The 20,262-nt window shown below is 45.4% G+C and overlaps 3 protein-coding genes across 4 annotated transcripts in view; 1 reads left to right on the top strand and 2 right to left on the bottom strand.

Annotated features, from left to right (window-relative positions):
* Nucleotides 1-3,430, bottom strand: part of saal1 (serum amyloid A-like 1) — an 8,979-nt gene extending 5,549 nt beyond the window's left edge. The window contains exons 1-7 of the mRNA XM_063196107.1: nucleotides 3,149-3,430; nucleotides 2,833-2,934; nucleotides 2,652-2,735; nucleotides 2,405-2,484; nucleotides 2,209-2,268; nucleotides 751-866; nucleotides 16-253 (exon numbers count right to left, since the gene is read on the bottom strand). Of these exons, the coding sequence (XP_063052177.1) occupies nucleotides 16-253; nucleotides 751-866; nucleotides 2,209-2,268; nucleotides 2,405-2,484; nucleotides 2,652-2,735; nucleotides 2,833-2,934; nucleotides 3,149-3,319 (851 nt within the window). The 5' untranslated portion in view covers nucleotides 3,320-3,430. The remainder of the gene's footprint in view (nucleotides 1-15; nucleotides 254-750; nucleotides 867-2,208; nucleotides 2,269-2,404; nucleotides 2,485-2,651; nucleotides 2,736-2,832; nucleotides 2,935-3,148) is intronic.
* Nucleotides 3,431-3,930: 500 nt separating this feature from the next.
* Nucleotides 3,931-13,943, bottom strand: bmb (brambleberry). 2 transcript variants are annotated; one of them, XM_063197145.1, is made up of 13 exons: nucleotides 13,802-13,943; nucleotides 12,821-13,072; nucleotides 12,493-12,621; nucleotides 11,723-11,908; nucleotides 10,878-11,100; nucleotides 9,950-10,066; nucleotides 8,857-9,036; nucleotides 8,040-8,246; nucleotides 6,773-6,932; nucleotides 6,224-6,282; nucleotides 5,980-6,104; nucleotides 4,947-5,035; nucleotides 3,931-4,424 (listed from the first exon to the last, which is right to left on the bottom strand). In XM_063197145.1, the coding sequence occupies exons 1-13, from the start codon at nucleotides 13,802-13,804 to the stop codon at nucleotides 4,316-4,318; spliced, it is 1,839 nt and encodes a 612-aa protein (XP_063053215.1). In that variant the 5' UTR covers nucleotides 13,805-13,943; the 3' UTR covers nucleotides 3,931-4,315. The 2 variants fall into 2 exon arrangements, with proteins under 2 accessions (XP_063053215.1, XP_063053216.1); XM_063197146.1 differs by having other exon boundaries at nucleotides 6,245-6,282.
* Nucleotides 13,944-14,022: 79 nt separating this feature from the next.
* Nucleotides 14,023-17,954, top strand: faap24 (FA core complex associated protein 24). The gene is made up of 4 exons (XM_063197144.1): nucleotides 14,023-14,256; nucleotides 16,285-16,424; nucleotides 16,703-16,858; nucleotides 17,284-17,954. The coding sequence occupies exons 1-4, from the start codon at nucleotides 14,160-14,162 to the stop codon at nucleotides 17,524-17,526; spliced, it is 636 nt and encodes a 211-aa protein (XP_063053214.1). The 5' UTR covers nucleotides 14,023-14,159; the 3' UTR covers nucleotides 17,527-17,954.
* The last annotated feature ends 2,308 nt before the right edge of the window (nucleotides 17,955-20,262 follow it).

The following is a 20,262-nucleotide window of genomic DNA, read 5'->3' as shown; positions in this document are numbered from 1 at the left end:
TGTGGGCAGACTGACCTAAGCTGCTTGGCAGCCTCTAACAGAGAGGTCGGCACGTCTGGCCGGGGCTCATCCCCGCTGCCGTCGTCGTCCTCGTCCTCATTGTGGTGATTGTCACCGCTGCTGTCACCGCCGCCACCGCCATGGTGGCTTCTGGAGGCTCCGCCGTGAGCACCACACAGCCAGCTCCCCATCAGGCCCTCGTCCTCATCAAACAGCTTATCCACCAGCTGCCCCACCTTCACCAGCAGATCCACTGGAACCACCAAAACACACAGCACAACAACACACAAAGGGCAATTGGCAATCTACAGATCTACTGCAACCAGAAAAATACATAGCACAACACAGCAAAACACAGAGGGGACTTAGGGATCCGCAGATCCTGAAATGACGCAACGCACAAAGGACAATTACTGATCCAGTGCAGTCAGAACCGGTATTGGGGCCTTGTACAAAAATTGTACAACTTGTGATGTCGTGCATTAATGAATACACACTCTTAACTGAGCACAAAAGCACAGAGACATTGAGAGAGGACTGCAAGGTGAACAAATACATCAATGCCCCTGCTTTAGTGGATTCAGATAGTTGAAACCCAATAGAAACATGGAAAAGCATTCAAGCTCCAATCACAGAAAAGATCATTCACAAACAAGACCGCATTTTACTCGTGTGTGTGTGTGTGTGTGTGTGTGTGTGTGTGTGTGTGTGTGTGTGTGTGTGTGTGTGTGTGTGTGTGTGTGTGTGTACCATTGGTGGAGCTGCTCATGATGAATAAGAGGCTGGGGCAGAGGGAGGGCTGCTGGTGGAACCTCTCCAGCCACAAGGGGGCGACATCAGCTTGAGACATGCAGGTCAACAGGAGCCTACAATAGGTCACCACACAGATAACGACAGAAATATGAATTAAGATATAACGCACACATTAAATAAACGCAAGATACACAATAGACATATTACATTTACATAAGATAAATAATAGACATTAAACTAACATACTGGTCACAAGCCGAAGCCACCACACCGCTTAACATTATAAAACATAGCATAAATAATATTTAGGGCGCGACGTCAACCTTGGACATGCAGGTTCGTCTACAGGTACAGTAGGCCTCTCACACAGGTAATGGTGTATAATAGATAGTGAAAACACTGTATGCATGTGGCCTCTTATTTGAAAAATTGAGTTGAGTAGTATTTGTGCCTTTCCTGGTGAACCAGAAGCTATGTGTTGACGCCCAGGGGGCTGGGCTACACAAACCTTCTGGTACACCTGTGATTCGCTCTCCTCCTCCGTTTACGAAATAAACGGGGCAGCACGACGAATCAGGATCGTAGGGAGGGATTTCAGTGGGTATGACGTTTATCGAACGCAACTCCCTCCCCCAGGGTAGTTCGGCTGTTCCCGCCCCCTCCCTGAATCACAACAGTAATGGCGGCGTGCGAGGAGTTATCATGCGTCGGGATGGAAGCAGTAATTTCAGCGGTGTTATCCAAAATACCTCAAGTTGATTTTCTAAAGGATGTTGTTCTGTTTTGGTTCCCGACCTGGCAGCGCTTACGTGACGACACGTCGTATGTCACAAAGCTTCAACGTGAGTGGTCGAAGTGTCATGTCATTCATATGAGGTTGCTCCAACCGCGTGCAAGCATCTTTTGACTAAACCCCGCCTGCGGAGAGGCGTGAAAGGCCACTGTGCCAGTAGCCTGTTACTTACAGGCTACTGGTTCACCAGGAAAATTTGTGCCAGCAACACCTTCAAAATCTAGGGGTGCATTCCAATATGCGACCTCGCCTCCTCCACTTGTGCTTCTGGCCTCGCCCCCCCTCCTGACTATTCCTCCACGGAGAAAACAAATAAGTTTCCGCGCTGTCAGCCTAGCCAAAACAATTTTTGGGGGACTATTCTTCATTCACCATCCAGTTTGCAAATGAGAAAATGACTTTATAATTGAGCTTTTGCGAGATATTGAAATATAATGCTGTTGTCTGTGATGTCATCATGACATATTACGTCCTGGTACGAGGCCACAAGCACAAGTGGAGGATGCAAGGTCGCATATTGGAACGCACCCTAGGTGTGTGAAGCCTGCTCCCAGCTGACATGATGGGCTAGGTTTGTCAATTCCACGTGGGGTCATACATTAAGAACATCCAACAAGGCAGAGTGAGTCTTTAAGCATCTTTCAATAGACTTCATATCTCACCTGCATGTCTCTAGAAGAGTAGGGGGATCTGCGTCTCCGAGGAGCAACAGCAGTACCGCTCTGAGAGGAGAGAGGCAGATCAAAATGTTGAGAAGGAGACACAAATGACAGCAATAACCGAGATTCACCAAAAGCTGACACAGTGGGGAGACTGATCATGATTAGCTATTAGAGCAAGATAAGACAAGTTACTCACCCTAGATCTTCATTCTGACTGAGATCCAAGCATGTGTCGTGGAAACAGGCCATGTTACCAAGGATGCCCACACAGATCTCCTGCAAGACAGCATACACAACAAATGGCCACATATCCATGAAGAAATGTTAGCCCACACATAAAGGAGTATAACTGTACAGTTCTTGTTATGTTTGATACATTTCGACAGATGATGACAGAACTGAGAGGTAATAATTCACATCTAACTCAAGAGAGCATAACTTGCAGTGAGTCGTGGACACTGTGACTTGGCAATCACACCCAAGAGGATGTCTGGGGCCTTGAACTCCTGGAGGAATCCGGACACATCCTGCAGAAATCAACAAGACAGTTAGTTAGACAGTGTGTGTGGATTGTGTAGAAAGGTAAATAGTGGGGGTGATAATTGGCACTGCGGTGTACTTCACCTGGTCCATGGCCATGTCCCAGACTTTACATAGCTCATCTTCCTGTTCCTCTGACAGCTCAGCTGGGTCTTGTGTATCAGCCGAGTTTTGCTCGGTTACTGTCTGTGGTGGAAAGTTTCAGTCAAAGATTGTATCCATTCGTCATTCATTACACCTGAGAGTGTATATCACATTGCTGCTCAGTTATCAAAGACGACTAGAAAGTTACAGCACGAGTGCCCACATTCAACCTGTTGACTGAACATATGCTGGTAGCAAAATAGTGTTTACTTTACCTGTTTTTGGTTAACTACTTTGAGTGTGTGTAGCGGGTTACCTGTATGAGTTTGGTCAATGTGCTGAAGAGCCAGTGTTTACTATACACTGTAGCACCGATAGCATCCACTGCATCCTCGCCAGCAGACTCGGCTTCCTCGCTTTCCGGAGGTGGCGAGGGGTTTCGATCCATCTCTGGCGACGAGTCGCTAAATTCCCCGGAATCAGACATAATGCGGTGCTTATGTTTATCAGAGTAACATGTCTGATATGCAGTCCACACTCCAAACTGCTTGAAGGCGTCTTGTCTTGTTGTTCCGCACGTTGTCGCGCGCGGTTTGCTTAACTCCCACGTGATACAGCACAACGTGATGTCATCACGTAATTCTTCACGTTTATCTAAGATGTGATTAGGGGCAGCAGAGGGAGCCAAAGACCGGTGGATGAAATCGAAACAAGCAGAAGTTGAGGCTAGATAACAATTAACTGAAAGGTGAAATTATTTATACATGCCTGTTTTGACAAGATGAAATTACACTTTAAGCATATCTAACATGATCTACAGTTAACCATAAAATGAGCAGAGCAGTATTTTGTAAAACTTGTGAGGTCAATGTAAAAACCCAAGTCAAAAGGCAGATCTGTGTGAATGAACACTGTAAACAAACCAACCGCCCCAGGCCAAATTACATGGGTTCCTGTAATAGTTCAGTTCAATGTTCACCACAAAAACTAATAATGTATAGGCAATATACACATCAGTCTCGGGTTTGGGATCGACAACATTTCTTGACTTGATTGGTAATCACCCTTCTCTCGCATTTGTAAGAATCACAATCCACATTCTTCATTTAAGAGTTTATTTCATCTTCATGTTCTGCATACACATACACAGACCACCACATATTGCACACATCCGAATCCGCACCCACCCACCTCAACCTTCTTAAAAACAACAACAAAAATACACAGACTATAAAAAAGGGTAAAATAGAAAAAGCCAAAAGCCATGCGTAAATAAATATCAACACAAAACCGAAACAAAAACAAACCCAGTTAAAAAGCACAAATCCATGCATTCATGATGCCTTTCAGGCAAAATTTAGTTTTAAAAAAGTGCAGTGAAAAGGTTTATATAAAAAAAAAAAGTTAAAAAGTGCTGTGAATGCGGCAGGCAAAATTTTGTTTTAAAAAAGTGCAGTGAAAAGGTTTATATATATAAAAAAAGTTAATAAGTGCTGTGAACGCGGCAGAAGTTCTGGCCCCGTACGGCCCTCTTCTTGCAGGGTTGGCCCAGTTTGGTAGTCCCATTGCACAGAGCACGTCCAGTGACCGAGCTGAAGACAGACACACACAGAGACAGAGAGAGGACATGAGAGAGGACATGAGATGTTATGGAAACTAAGGACGTGGAGACAGTGTTGCCACCTGTCCAGTTTTTCCTGATTGTCCTGTTTTTAAATGGTCTGTTCAGGGTAGGGAAACAGTTTCCCTGGACACTGAATTAAGAGTCGTTGCTTCCAAGCAAAAGGATCGATTATTGTTAACGAAAAGTCTAGATTTTTTTTGTTGACAGAGTTGGCAACCCTAACGTGAGATTTAGAGAGAAACCACTCATGAACATTCAACAGACCTCCCCCACCTGACCTATATCTGTTTATTTCAGTGCAATATTGGTTGAATCATGGTACACAGAACATTTGTCTACTCTACATTAACATCACCTGGCTTATACACCACACACACACACACACACACACACACACACACACACACATAGTATAGAACATGATTTATCAAAACGTATTGCTCTTCACTGACAATAGGACTGTTTTGGATTGAGTGATAACAACATTTACCCATTGCTGGCCATGCTTGAATTGCAAGACTGGTCCACAGTGTCCAGGGCGGCGGTGAGGTTCCGCTGGGAAACATTCTCAAGAGTCACCTGGCAAACAAAACACAAGTTCAAATTCTTCTCTGGTGGATGTCCAGGTTCAGGTGGATGTCCAGGTTCAGGTGGAGCAGACGTTACTCTTAAATACTTCGACAGGTGAGGGTGCTGGCCCAAATGTTCAACTCAGGTGCTGTTTCCACGTAGCTGGATATTTTTTATATGTGGATATTTTTTTTCTCCTGGTTGCATTGGTTTTGCATTGGTTTTGGCCTTCCGTTTCCACGTAGCAGATATTTAAAATCCAGGTATAAAAAGCAGGAGAAAAAAATACCCTGTTTAGGGGGCTGAAACGCATTTGTTACAATGGAGGATTTATTTTTATCCACATGGTGCGTTTACACCTCAACAGGAGAAAAAAAATACCCTGCTAAAAAAATATCCTGCTACGAGGAAACAGCACCTCAGTTATTTAGAGAAGAGGCCACACCTGGCATAACATGTTTTTATTGCACAAACGTGTTTCGGTGTGTGTGCCTTCTTGAGTTTACGGAAAAATCTCTGGTGGATATCACCATATGCATTTGGTCATACAGTACACTTGACGTAGCATTCAATATAGAACTAATGTCTATTCTTACTAGGGTGGGTTTCTTGACAGCATTGTTGTGGACAACACTAGCAACTTCATTGGTTACAATGCAATTTCAAATTGACAACCTAGTAAGATGCTAACTGGTGGGCAATGATGATTTTGCGAAATGAGATCCAGAGCCACGTATAACCACTGCCCTTCATCAGGGAGATTTCAATTCCCCTGGCTCCTCCGCCCTGTCCATCCAAAGATGAGAAGAACATTTGTTCCTCCAAGAGGCACAGCAAGACTACCTTAACAGAGTTGTGAAGCAGGATGCCTAGTCTTATGTACAAGATACAAAAGCATTTTCAATTGCAGAATAAAGTTGTTAAAGTAATATTTAATTGATCTTAATACTTACTCCTCCTCCCCCGGATCTGATTTTAGCCGTGGGCGTTGAATGATTGATTGCGTCCAGACCCGACTCTGCAAATCTAGACCTCCAGTAGGACTGTGGGGGACTAGAGGCCAGAATGCTCGGGTCACCTGTGACAAAGGTGAACAAAAAAAACAACACACTTCTTAAGGCATATGCAACAAGTGTCAATATCAGTAATAATTAGAAGCTATATTCATAGGTTAGTCGGCAGGAGGATGAGACAAACCAGCCAACAAGCTGCCTTCACCGTCAAGCTCCAGTCCAGTGTCATAATCCAAGTGGTCCCTGTAAATAGATAAAAAAAAAAAAACCAACAGACAAGTATAAATAAAGTAACAATTTGTAATGACAAACTATTTTTGAATGCACGTCCTTTATTGCCCTCAGATCACTTTCAGAGCCTGTTCAGATGCGCCAAACCATCAAGACTAGGAAATGCATCTCTAGCATCTATGCATATTTACCTTCAACAGCGTTACAATGTAACATCTGTTAGGTCTTAGTAGGTTACATGTATTCTGGTTGAATTGATGCAATTAAAAATTGGCCATTGTTTACAGTACTTGAACCACATAGATGATTTAAGCAATTTCTCGAAGTGAAGTACACCCAACAATCGCAATCTATGGAAAATCATTACAAGAATGATTCCATTCAAAGGTCATTCCATACAGGCCCCCTCATAGTGCAATGGAAACAGTGGTGCCATACAGCAAAAGTAGAGGTGCTAGAGGCCTTGGTGTGATGGACAGCAATGCAGTGGTGAACGACTCACTTTTGTGGAGTGGACGATGGAGGCCCACGTGGTTGCAAAATTGGGGAACCCTCCTTGGTGGCTTTGCCTGGACTCCAGCACAGGCCCTGGGGTGGTTGGCTGCCCATGTCCCCCTTGACTTGGGACAATACAGACAGCACCTGCACTACAAGCCAACGCACTAGTGGAGGAAACATTCACAAAGAAGAAAATCATCAAATTATTGAAAATTAGAATTTTATATTCATAGTTTGACTCTTTATGCATCGTCTACTATATACAAACAAAGTCACTTAGAATAAGTCCTTTCACTCGGCGGCCATCTTGGCTACGCCTCAGGGTTGCAATTTCAGATTAGTAAGACCATGGGTGTCCTAAAATGAATGATTACACAGAAATGGAACAACGGAGCGACCCACAGCCCATATGGTTGGAATCACAATGAATCGCAAAACTGGTTTATAATGGCTCTCAGATTGGCTGTACTGTATATATGAAAGCAGCGCTGTAAATCATCATTTTCTTACTGATGTGTTGAATTGCACATGCGCAGAGTTCTGCGCCGCGGTCTGTGGGATCAAGTGGCAGCGGACTTGGACTGTCACAACCCCACGAGTAGCTACCCGATGTGAACCGCACGTCATCAGCAACCGACCAGCGGAAGCAGATTCTGAGGGCATACCGATTAGGTTTGAGCACTCGTAAACGCTTACGCGTCAAGATGATTGGATAAATGACAGCGCAGCTCAGCAAGCAATTGGCTCTTGTTGCCGGACAGGTGGGATATGTGCAAGAGCGCGCCATATTAGCGTAGTGAATTGCCCCCGTTCATTCCTAGGGGTGCTTTCTGAAGTTTTTCATCTCCCCATACAGACCATCTCTGATACAAATCAGTTTGAGATGAGAGAGTAATGCAGAGGACAGATGACATGATGATGACTGATGAGTACCGTATTGCAGGTCCTAGCACACAAGTGTAGAGGAACACAGTTCATAGAGTTGAACACAAACAAAAGTTCCTCCTTTTGTAAGTCACTTTGTGTAAAAGCACATTCTAAATGTAAATGATACACAGGGCAACTTTTGGAGCAATATTGGCAGGCTACATCATGATTGGTTATTCATTTTCTGGTGGAATGGTTGAAGAAAAGTTGTCTGCTGTTCCTAATCAAAGTTACCTTGATTAAAATACAGTCTAAACAACATTTTATGATATCGTTGCCCTGACACATTGCTCAAAAAGCTGCCATGTGCATCATCCTCATTGTAATAGTGCACAAAAACCCACCTAGGGAGAGTGCAAACAGCAGGGCTGTGAGGGTGCACAGGTCGAAGGCTGGCTGCTGGTTGACCTCGGCCACGGCGTTAAGAGGCACGGTGACTATAAGGGACAGGCGGGAAAACGTGGGACACTGAAGGAAGGACAGCAGCACGGCACTCAGCAGGAAGTAACCCGTGTGCATAACGCAGGTCCACACCGCGCAAATGTTCAATCCTATATGGGATGACAGAAAGGTCACAGAAGCAATATTTTCAAATTTAGCTCGTTTTGCAGATTCAAAAGCTGGTTTTAACAATGACACGGAAGACATAAAAAATGTAAAAAAATATCTTAATATGACCGTTTAGCTGTATTGCCTAGACAAATGTAGTCTTTTTTTATATATACACATTTTGGGGCTTTTTGCCTTTTGCTCTGGACAGGACAGTGAAGGACAGACAGGAAATGAGGGGGTAGAGAGAGACGGGAGGGATCGGCAAATGACCCGGGCTGGAATCGAACACGGGTTGCCAGCACAGCAGTCTAGTGCCCTACCGTCAGAGCCATGGTAAGGCTAAATATGGTCATCAAAAATCTGTTGGGGTGCTGTTGTGCACTGCACCAACACATGAATGGGAAACGCACCCATAATGGGGACACCGGGAGAAGCCCAGCCTGGGTCATTTCCCAACCTTACCACTCTCCCAGTTTGCCATCACCACCTTCACAGTCCTATCATATACAGGCATATACAATACATTTATATATTTTTTAAAAGTTTACTCTCATCAGGCGAGAATGTCAATCATATCAATTACTTCAGGTGTGCAGTGCAGCACAGTACCTGCCCATGAGAGGTATCTCTGGATGATGTGGAGTCTGTCCTCCAGCTTGCCCTGCATGTTGTCCAGGTAGACCAGCAGGTAGCCCAGCGTGCCGTTCATGCGCTCCAGCTTGCCCATGAGCTCAGAGTAGAAGCGTGCCGTGTCGTTCTGCTGCTGAAGGAAGCCCACCATGTTGTCCTCTGCAACCACAGACAACATTAACATCCAAAAGACAAAATCGACATATTCATAGCTTGAATACCCTGTGCAAAAGGGTCATGGTCTTGCTCAACAACAGAGAACGCATGGTCTGAGAGGACAGTTTTTTTAAGCACACCCCTAGCAGCCGAAAAGTCTAACCATGCGATCACACCGCCGGCGTTGAACGCATGGAAAGCGCCGGAAGTAATTGACTTTGTATGGGAGAGCAGGCGGCAGAAGTGTTAAAAGCCGCAAAAGCGGTTCTAGAGCCGAGGGCGTCAAAAATTGAACTTTATCTAAAAATATGTAATGAGCTCGGCGCCAGCAGGCGTCAGCCAATGGAATGTTCACATTTTTCTAAACACAAGCTTCAGTTGGTCGAGATCCCTGGTCGAACGCTTCAGGTTGAATCGTTTGCCGCGTTCAATGCCCCTGACCTATACTTTCCAGGCAGGAGTCAGTAGCGTTGTAGCTCTTTCAACGCCGGCGGTGTGATCGCACAGTAAGACATAAGTAGTAGAAGACAGACATGCATTATCGGTCCTTTGAAGGACAGGGTTTGGTTCTTTCCATTATCCAAACGTCCATCCCCCCTTGTGCTTGTGACCTCGTGATGACATCGCAAGAAGTCATTGATGAGGAGACCTATAATTCAATGTCGCAAACGTGCAGTTCATATTGTCATTTGCATTTGGGATGTTGAATGGGGAAAAGTTGCTGTGGCTAGGCTGACAGCAGAGAAACTTTGAGGCAGGGCATCAGCAAAGGGCGGGGCCACAAGCACAGGTGGAGGACAGTAGTTAGGAAAATGGAACGGACCCATTAGTCCCAGAGCCCAGAGGGTTTTATTTATGTGGTTGAGCCCAAAAGGTGTGTAGGCTAACTGCATGTGTGTAGGAGGAGTCAACTCACGCATTTTACTGTAGATGTCCTGAGCACGGCCTCTGACTTGTGCCAGGTCATCCAGAATAGCCTGATGTCCATCTTGCACATCCGAACCTTGGGTCTTCAACTGCTCACTCACATTCTCTGCAGGGGTAGGAGAGTCAGGGTAGAGAATATTTATCTTTTGAAATAGGACATCAGAAAAATATAAGGTTATGTTAATTGAACGCAACAATAAAACATGATTGATTGCATTGGTCACAAGCGTGTGCTTAACAGTCCATATTAGGTCTGTGTGTGTGTGTGTGTGTGTGTGTGTGTGTGTGTGTGTCCATGAGTTTCCATGTTAAACATTCATCATCAGTCACAATAACTGATATGTACTTCATACCCTGTCTCAAAACATTTTTTTTAAGCTAAATCAAGTTTGTCAAGGCTGCCCCTCTTGATGACTGGAGGAGGTGACTTGACCTGGAGGGTCTAGCATAGCACCGCAGGGGAAAATCATAGGGCCATGTAATGTGGCCTTCATTCAAAACTCATTGGTTCTTTCTGTTTGACTCTGTGTAGGGAGTTGTTGGGGAGGGCTTAGCAGCTGCGCTGCCATCATTAACCTTCGGGTCCTGAACATCAACCTTCAGCTCAACCCCCAACCTTGTTACAATGCCACACCATTCATTTCATGCTATAGTCAAGCTAGCGATGGCTCACTACTTTTATTAAATCTGCTGACCTGCTAATCAGTCAACATAAAAAAGTAGAACAACAGTAAACTGTATCTATAACCAGGCGCATGCATAGACATTTTATAAGACAAAGGTTAAGCCCACTCTTAGAAGTTCACTTCCAAATCAACTTGGCCAGACCAAACTCGCCCTGAGCTTTGAAATTGTGATAGCCAGGTTGTGTGTGCGTGTGTGTGTGTGTGTGTGTGGTGCAGGAGTCTCCACCGTACCCATCCTCTGTGCGATGCCCTGGATGAGCTGGGAGACCAGCTGCTGTCCGGTGCTGATGAGAGCCTTCTCCTGGGCCAGCCTGTCCAGGTTGCTGCTGATGGAGGCGTCCAGCTGCTCCTGGCCCTCCTTCAGCGCCCCCTGCTGGAGCCGCAGGGCACTGTGCCCTTCCAGCAGCTTGTCCAGAGATGCTGCAGTCATGTCCCGCAGCTCCTCTTGACCCTCCTACACATGCACACAGTTATTTTACTTTGGAAGACCATTGCTTATTAGGAAGCAACACATCACCCAGATATCTACTAAGAAAGCCATGTATTTTTCGTAGCAGTAAAAAACGAACTACAATACTATTAAAATGAATGAAATTAATTTATTGGATTACTTTAAATGACTGATGGCATTGCTGCCATGCTACCCTGCCCAATTAAATAAATAGAAATAAAGTGCCTATAGAATAGTGTGAAGATTCTCAGTCATGCCCATGGTATCCACACAGACTACTTCTTGAAGCTTGAGCCATTTCGTTCCTCTGAGGAGCTTCATCAGTTGTGTGGTTGATGTAACCTAGTTATAGTACCTTCTCTAGTATTCCCTCCATTCTGAACTCAAATGAGTTACTTGCCCATACAGACAGCAAGTATTAGATATTTACGAAGACGGCTTATAGGTTAAAGGAGAATTCTGGCCTATGTCAACATGTCGTTGCATAGCCCACTCTAGTACTGCTGACTTGTCATTACCTGAAGAAACATTGTGAACGATACAATTGCATGATGAAATTGGGCCAAAGTCCTCTGTTAATAAAATTAACCACAAGCAAGAGAAATGTTATGACACTAGCGCCCACCTTCAGGTCCTCCATGGCGTGGAGCTGGCTGGTTGCTGTGGCTATGAGGGCGTTGACCGTAAGCTCAGCCCGGCGGCGAAAATGCTGCTGGCGAGTGGCGTAGCACACAGAGCGCGCCCTGTTGCTCACAATGTGGTACGCATTCCACGTGTCCGAGTCCATGTCGGCGGTGCACTCTTTCAGCGACTGTGGCAAGAATCATTACAATGAAAAAAATAATTAATGATATAAGTAAATATGGAGCGGTATACTAGATTTTTTAGTTTTTTTGTTTTGTGATTGACCAAAAATCTATTTAGTACAACCTACCTGTTCCCATTCTGGCTTTCAAAGCGCACAAAGGCAGCTGCCCAAGTAATGACAGCGTAAGCCGATTGAAATTTCAGGATTTATTGTTTTAGTAGTAGTAGCAGTTACCATTAGACAGAGCGATTCACACAAAAAGGTTTAACCAACAAGAGGAAGGGGCAAACCTCAGTCACAGACCCCCTACGCCTTCCCTTTGCCCCTTCAAAAGGAGTAGGGCTTGAAACACAACCCTTACGAATGGAGATGCCCCTTCAACAAGCACGGAATGTCATTCGGTGCATTCAGGCCGGCTGAGAATCATGCCTGTTCCCGTACCTAATCGCAAACCGGCCAGCGTGTTCTCCCTCTCCTCAGCCCTTTACCCTTTCCTGGATCAGACAGAGGCCAGAGAAGGCAACTGTAGGAAGTAACATTGATATGCATCCCATTTAACTCAGTCCAGGCTGTGCATTTGTGTTTACCATGTCCTCTGTGCACGGGTAGGTCCTGCGCCCCTCCACCTCTGCCTGGCAGTTGAACAGAGCCACGCCAAGCTTGGCCAGACCCTCCTCTGACAGGCCATCACAGGTCGACTTCAGCTGACTGATAACCTGGGTGATGAATGAAAGAAAAACACAAAGTCATCTAGTACGATGAAATATGAAAATCCTTGATTTCAAATTCAACGCATGTGGACGCAGTAATCTCTGCATAACTTTCATTAAGTTAGTTATATGGATTTATTGGTTATGCAGTGATTGAAATTGGGAAAATTAGGAGTTATGCATTGCAATATGGATGTGGTAGTACCTGTAAATGGCAGCTATCTAGAGGGCTCAGCTGCATCATGTTGCCCTCTGCAAGAAACCTCTCCTCCACCACACGCATCTCAAAAGTTGGGGGGTCCGTAGACTCAGCATAGACTGGTGGTGGTGGAGGTGGTGTAGGGGCAATCTGAGGCTGCTCCTTCAGCCAGTCAAAGAAGGCACTAGCTGTGGGGCACTGGCTGAGGATCACCCAGAAGAGTCCCCAAAACACCAGACTTGAGGCTCGCTGATGCATCTAAAACAAAGGCAGGCCAAAACAGTCACAAACCAAATTAATAAATAAATCACTCAGGGTGATTACCTTTTTATGTAGTCCTAAAACAAGACAATATTTAATATTTCACTTAAAGCTTTACAGTGGTATGCATATCTAGAATTCAATGATGGGAAAAATGCATTCATTAATCATTAGTTACACTCGTGCCACATACTCCAAATGACTTTACCAGTAAAATTCGACCAAGTGAATGGCTGGTTGAATGGTGAACTGGGCAGGTAAAATAAGGTAAATTTCATTGGAATATGTGGCAATGGATTGCAACAAATTAATCCATTTTGCCCATTACAGCAAGAATTAATTCATCCAGTCTGCTAGGATTTCATCTCTGGTGGTTCACAGGTCCCTCCGTCCAAGCAAGCGCAACAGTCAGGATACAGACAGTCAGCAGCTGATGCCAGACAGCCTCCCACCTGTCCCACAATGCGACGGGATTTTGCCCGGGCATGCCACGGGACTTGCGTTTCTGGTTAAAACGCTGTGCAATATGCAGGCATTTCTACACTCGCTGCATCCACACGAAGAAAAAAGTGCTCGTGGACAATTAACTGATAAAGCGTCATTTAACACCCGAACCATTTACCACCAGAAGCAACTCGCGTTGTGAATCTAGAGCTAGTAAACTTCACGATTCCGTTGAGGGCTTTTCGTCTTATTTGTTCAGGAACACACAAAATCAAAACTCACCATGGAATGCCAAGCACGCTCTTCAGTTGACTGTGGTATGAGTATTGCACGCGTCTCCTCCGCCACAGATGTATGTCATGTGAAATCTAATTAGAACCAGAGTTTCTGTTGCTGCTTTCACTGCAGTTTCACGCACTCGCACGCTGACTCGCAAAACAGCTTCTTTCAATCGTGTAAATGGCAAGCAACCAACCAATCAGGCTCGCGTGCGTAAAATCTCGTGAGATTTCAGTGAAATACTGTAGGCGCGGGAGTTTACGTTTTCACCCACCGTTCTTTTTTCAGTTTGGTTTGTAGCATTGTAAATGAATTTGCATGTTACAGACACAAAACAAGAAAAGTAAAAGCTGCGGATAAAATGGAGTCTAAAGCAGTTATCAACGCCGTACCGCCATACGGATATGTAATAGCGAATGAAAAGTGGAGAGACTCAGTGCTTGTACAAGGCTTCAAAGGTAGGTTTTCGTACTTGGGACAACATCCACGAAATATTGAACTGCATTCTGATTCTGATTGATTTCTGAATGCGCTTCTAGACCTAGTGCTATGTGTGAGGTGAGGTGATGACGACTGGAAATTCTTGTAAGAGACTGGCTTGCAAATTAAGCAAAAGTGACAAAGACCTAGCTATCTACTGTAGTAAACAATAACAAACTGCCATGCTGAACTTGCCAGAGTTGAAGTGTAGTTCTACTAGGAGGCCTACTAATACTCAGTTCACCATTGCAGAGGACTAACATTGCTTTTCACCAGGCACCAAATGTGTAAACAAAACAACACACACACACACACACACACACACACACACACACACACACACACACACACACACACACACACACGGCAACAAAATACTGTGAACAATAACAATAAATTGACATACAGGAAGGAAGTGTGAAGGTAATTTGAAGCTTCTTATTGGTAGATCATGAAGTGTGTGAGCACTGAGTATCATAGGTGCTGGAAGGGGGAGTGCAGTGGCATCCCTACGTTTGGGCTCCCTAAATGATGGTTTCTCAACTTTTACTTCAGACAAATGCATGGAGTGCAGCAGCAATAACGTTGTTTAGAAATAAAGAATCAAGAAAAAAAATGCAACCCCACATTAAAACTCCTTGCCCTTGGTGAGCATGTGTGACGGAGGTCATCTTGCACCTGTTCACCCCCCTCGGGGATCGAACGTGCGACCTCGTCAACTACAACGGTCCGGCAATGGGAGACACAGTACGATACCGCTGGGCCGAGAGACTAGTCTCTCGGCCCAACGGCACGAGACTGTATGAGGCTATCGGAGGGAGGTTTACCAACGTTCCACGCCAACTCTGTGCTAGTTAGCCTCCGTTACACTCTCCCCCTTAAACCTCACTCCCATCCCGGGTCAGCGGCACCACTGTGACGGAGGTCATCTTGCACCTGTTCACCCCCCTCGGGGATCGAACCTGCATCCTCGTCAACTACAACGGTCCGGCAATGGGAGACACAGTACGATACCGCTGGGCCGAGAGACTAGTCTCTCGGCCCAACGGCACGAGACTGTATGAGGCTATCGGAGGGAGGTTTACCAACGTTCCACGCCAACTCTGTGCTAGTTAGCCTCCGTTACACTCTCCCCCTTAAACCTCACTCCCATCCCGGGTTTCGGCACCACTGTGACGGAGGTCATCTTGCACCTGTTCACCCCCCTCGGGGATCGAACGTGCGACCTCGTCAACTACAACGGTCCGGCAATGGGAGACACAGTACGATACCGCTGGGCCGAGAGACTAGTCTCTCGGCCCAACGGCACGAGACTGTATGAGGCTATCGGAGGGAGGTTTACCAACGTTCCACGCCAACTCTGTGCTAGTTAGCCTCCGTTACACTCTCCCCCTTAAACCTCACTCCCATCCCGGGTTTCGGCACCACTGTGACGGAGGTCATCTTGCACCTGTTCACCCCCCTCGGGGATCGAACATGCGACCTCGTCAACTACAACGGTCCGGCAATGGGAGACACAGTACGATACCGCTGGGCCAAGAGACTAGTCTCTCGGCCCAACGGCACGAGACGAGGGGTACATCCCAATATGCGACCTTGCTTCCTCCACTTGTGCTTGTTTCCTCGCACCGCCTCCTGGCCCCTCCTCCGTGGAGAAAACAATAAAGTTTCCCAGCTGTCAGCCTAGCCAAAATAATTTTTGGGGGACTATTCTTCATTCATCATCCAGTTTGCAAATGAGAAAATGACTTTACGATTGCGCTTTTGCAAGATATTGAATTCATTTTCCGTTGTCAGTGACATCATCATGAGATCACAAGCAGGCAAGTGAGCAAGGGAGGAGGGAAGTCCGCATATTGGACTCCACTCTGTATGAGGCTATCGGAGGGAGGTTTACCAACGTTCCACGCCAACTCTGTGCTAGTTAGCCTCCATTACACATGTGATATACAAACTAATGTGTTCTTGGAATAATTGTGGAACCATTTCTAACATCATGTCTCCAGGAAGCATAAAGATAATTTTTGAAGAACATCTCGGCGTGGTCGACTTTCATCTTTCAGACAAGAGCTGCATCCTCTATGTGTCGGAAAGTGACATAGTTGCCGGCAATGCTTACAGACGGAAGATTGTTCGCTTCAGAAATGTAAGTTCATGAAAACCAAATCACATAAAAATATCAGCAGTGTGTATTGTAACCACTGATGGGCAAAAATGATTCATCAGTTACAATTCAATGGCACATGTTTCAAATAACCTTATTTTACCTGTTCAATTCAACCAGCTTATCATTCAACCAGCCAATCAACTGGCTGAATTTTACAGGTAAAACTTGAGTCATTTGGAATATGTGGCACTAGAGTGTAACAAATGAATTAATTTTGCCCATCACTGATAACAAATCGTTGACATTTCGGTTTACAGGCTAACAGCGGCCTTCAAGGGATTGTTGTTGTTGAGAAGACGCGCCTCAGTGAACAATACTTCTTCCCGCTACAGAAGTTTGTGGTGCTGGAGTTGGGACTGAATCTCCTGCCTGTTTTAAACGCAGCAGAGGCCTCTCAACTCATTGTCCAGCTGGTAGGCCAGTTCTTCTAAGATAACCGCTTGCATGTGTATCACCCAATAAAAGGACAAAGTAATCACATTGCTGATATATGTACATATACATTAACCATTATACATATACAACCCCCCCAAGTGCATAACCAAATGCACATACCGTATTCAAAATGTTGACTATGTCAAACAAAAAACCAAAAAAACAAAACCAGGGCCTGGGGTCCGTTTCTCGAAAGCGTCTTTGCTATCGTCGTTAGCAAAGACCTTCATAAAAGCGACTCAACTCTCTCTCCACAGCGACGCTCACCACTAAATCCAAGGGAACGGTAAGGCGGTCTTAAGACGGTTAGCAACGTCAAGAATCGCGAAACGGACCCCTGGAAAGTAGTTTCCGTCATTACATTGTGTTTTCATGACATGATGAATACAATCTTCCCAAACAGGTCCACGCGGAAAGCAAGGACAACCCTTTCCGCAGGAAGAGCATCTCCAGGCTATTGGACCCTGTGATTTTGGCTATGGTCCAGGAGATCCCTGGAGTGGGGAGGGTGAAGGCCCTAGCCCTGCTGAAGCAATACTGCTCCATCCAGCTCATATGCCAGGCCTCAATCAGCGAGCTCGAGCCCATAGTTGGACAGGCCACTGCTAAAAACATTTGGGGTTTCTTCCACAAGCCGCTAGTCTGACACACACACACACACACACACACACACACACACACACACACACACACACACACACACTCACATATTTTACAATGGTGACACATACAGGAAAGACACACACACACACACACATTCACATTCACCTACAACTTTTGTCACTTATCCCATGGTCCCACTATATTTTACACACACACACACACACACACACACACACACACACACACACACACACACACACACAGTTCGACATTCAAGCTGCTTACATGTTTCACAGCAAAATGTCCTCCATTTACAATTTGAAGATTTGTTTCTATTTGACAGATTTGTTTCTGTTATGTATTGCCTTGTTTGACTGTCAAGTCAAAGTATGTATACATTTTATAGTTGACTCCATTGCTGTGCAATGCTTATTAAAATCTCTTAAGTTCGTGATATGAGTGAAAACCCAAGATGTTTTTAAAGTTATTCAGTGAGCGTTCTCATGATCAATCTGAGGATTTCAGAACTGGACAACCTGATAATGTAAACTAACTGAATGCTTTACAGTAAATGGACATTAAATGCCCATGCACCGGTAAATACAACAATAGTGGAAAAATCCAGGCCCATGTGAATATTTGTTGGGCTTGGAGGACTGAGTTGGAGCCATATTAGTAAATACTGTATCTACATCAAAGATTTTTATGCTGTTAGGCAAGTATGCGTTGCTTTGCAAATATCCCAGGAAGGAGGGCTTTTTGTCCCCCAAGATATTCCAAATTAGGATGTTCATGAACTGCAGTTGGCCACCAGATGGTGCCACAGATCAGATAATTAATGGTTCTCTGTCTCCACACAATAATGACTTGATAATAGCCAAGTGAATGGAGATGGAATACTAAGCTACCATCTTACATTCTGGTCACACGCATACGCACACATTCACATGTACAGGAGGTTCACAAACATGATGGCAGTAGTACATTGACAATAAAAAAATTTTTTTTACATCAGTCTGGTGAGAAACACTTCTGATGCAGACTTGTACACATTCCCGGCTCTAAAAGCGTTCAAAATCTTGCAGCAGTAAATTTTGGACCATTTTGTTCAGTCACCAGACTACCAGCCAAGACCAGAAGCACCAACATTTTTCCTCTTTGTTATCAGTGATAACCGTAGCTCGTCTTTTGTCACGGAGCTGAGCCCTTTGCCCATGCCATGCATCCAGCCTGCCAGCCAGCCAGCCAGCCAGCTAGCCCTGAAATACTCCGGCATTTAGGTGGATTTTAAATGGTCCTCTCAGATTTGGTGGTGTAGTGCTCTAAATAATCCCATCTCATTATTCCTCCCTGTCTCACTCACTCTCTCACACACAAACACACTCGCACTCACACATAGATCTCAGTTTTCGGTCCCCTCCCGCTTCCCTTGGTGGCTCTTGTGATGTATTGGTTTTCTGCTCGACTTCTTCCTTTTAAGCGCCGCACACTGCTGGCAGTGTTTGGGCCTTCCTGCCCGGCCTCACAAAGCCGCCTCTCCTTTTTTATTGGCCTTCTAACGGGATCAGTTGAAATCCAGGCCCCTCCATTGTGCGCCCGGTGCCGTTTGGTGAGAGGGGGAGAGGGCCAGAGAAAAGCAGCAGCACAAATTCACGACTTGACTTCCTAAATTCCTCTCAGGGGATCCTTTAGAGGCGAAGGGAGCCATGAAGAAGCCCCTGTTTGGGGTGCATGCTCGGATGCAGGGGCCACTGCCTGCTCTTTACTTGCCTCAACCCCTCCTTTGCCTGCAGGGGCCACAGGGCTTTCACGTGCCTCCCTTTGCCCCCCATGTGTGTGGGAGCTGGAGGAGACTAGAGTAGGCCTAGCCGTGCCTTCCTTCCTTCCTTTTATTTGGAGGTATTGCAGAGGAGCATGAATTTAACATGACTGGGGCTAACTTTGGAGTTGTGTGTGTGTGTGTGTGTGTGAGAGAGAGAGAGAGAGAGAGAGAGAGAGAGAGAGAGAGAGGGGAAAGGAAGTTTTGAAAGAGGTAACTCAACTGGGAAAACAGAGATGAAAAGTAGCCTAGTAGGAGATGCAATACATAATTCCTATTGTAAATCAGTAGTATAGTATAACAAGTTATAGGTCTACAGTATTTGGCCTGGGGATTGAGGGTCTTCCATTACATTCCATTATCTCTTTAAGGTAGCTCAGTCTTTTAAAACAATGACAATGACACAATTAGAGAACAATGACACCGGAGGAGGATTTTGAGATGAAATCTTATTTCCAGGAACCTCGTGCTATTTATGTTAAAAAAAGCAAATGTAAAATGTCAAAAGTTTACGCAGTGGCTTGGGGACAAGCCGACACGTCGTTATCAACTAGTGAAAATCTTTTTTAGAACATCGCTGTTCATTGCAACAGTAGCCTACACGGTGTTTCCACACCATCCTTTCCTCCGACATCAAATCTGGTTGACGGATGTTTTTTGTGAGAAGCGCGTCTGATGAGGTGGGAAAAGTGAAAGCGACTGGGATGCTACCGCGCAGTTGGGTGCAAAGTCCATCTACCGCCGTAGGCTACTGTGAGCAGGATGGGGTCGACATTGGCTTTACAGCAAATAACACGTTTTAGTTTTCAAACATCTAATTATTTTGCGGAGTTGAATGGCTCCATGTCCGCTTCCCGTCAGAGGTATTTAGCATTCTACCCTGGACAGCGGCGATCCTATGCGCCTGCGCGTTCTTTTTACAATGCACCCGAGCGCTGAAGAGAGTTCAAGAGAGGGAGC

The sequence above is a fragment of the Engraulis encrasicolus genome, chromosome 4 (assembly GCF_034702125.1).
Source record: "Engraulis encrasicolus isolate BLACKSEA-1 chromosome 4, IST_EnEncr_1.0, whole genome shotgun sequence".
In the NCBI taxonomy this organism is placed as follows: Eukaryota; Metazoa; Chordata; class Actinopteri; order Clupeiformes; family Engraulidae; genus Engraulis; species Engraulis encrasicolus.
The sequence above is the reverse complement of the archived record's forward strand: the minus strand, read 5'-3'. Positions and strand labels throughout refer to the sequence as shown.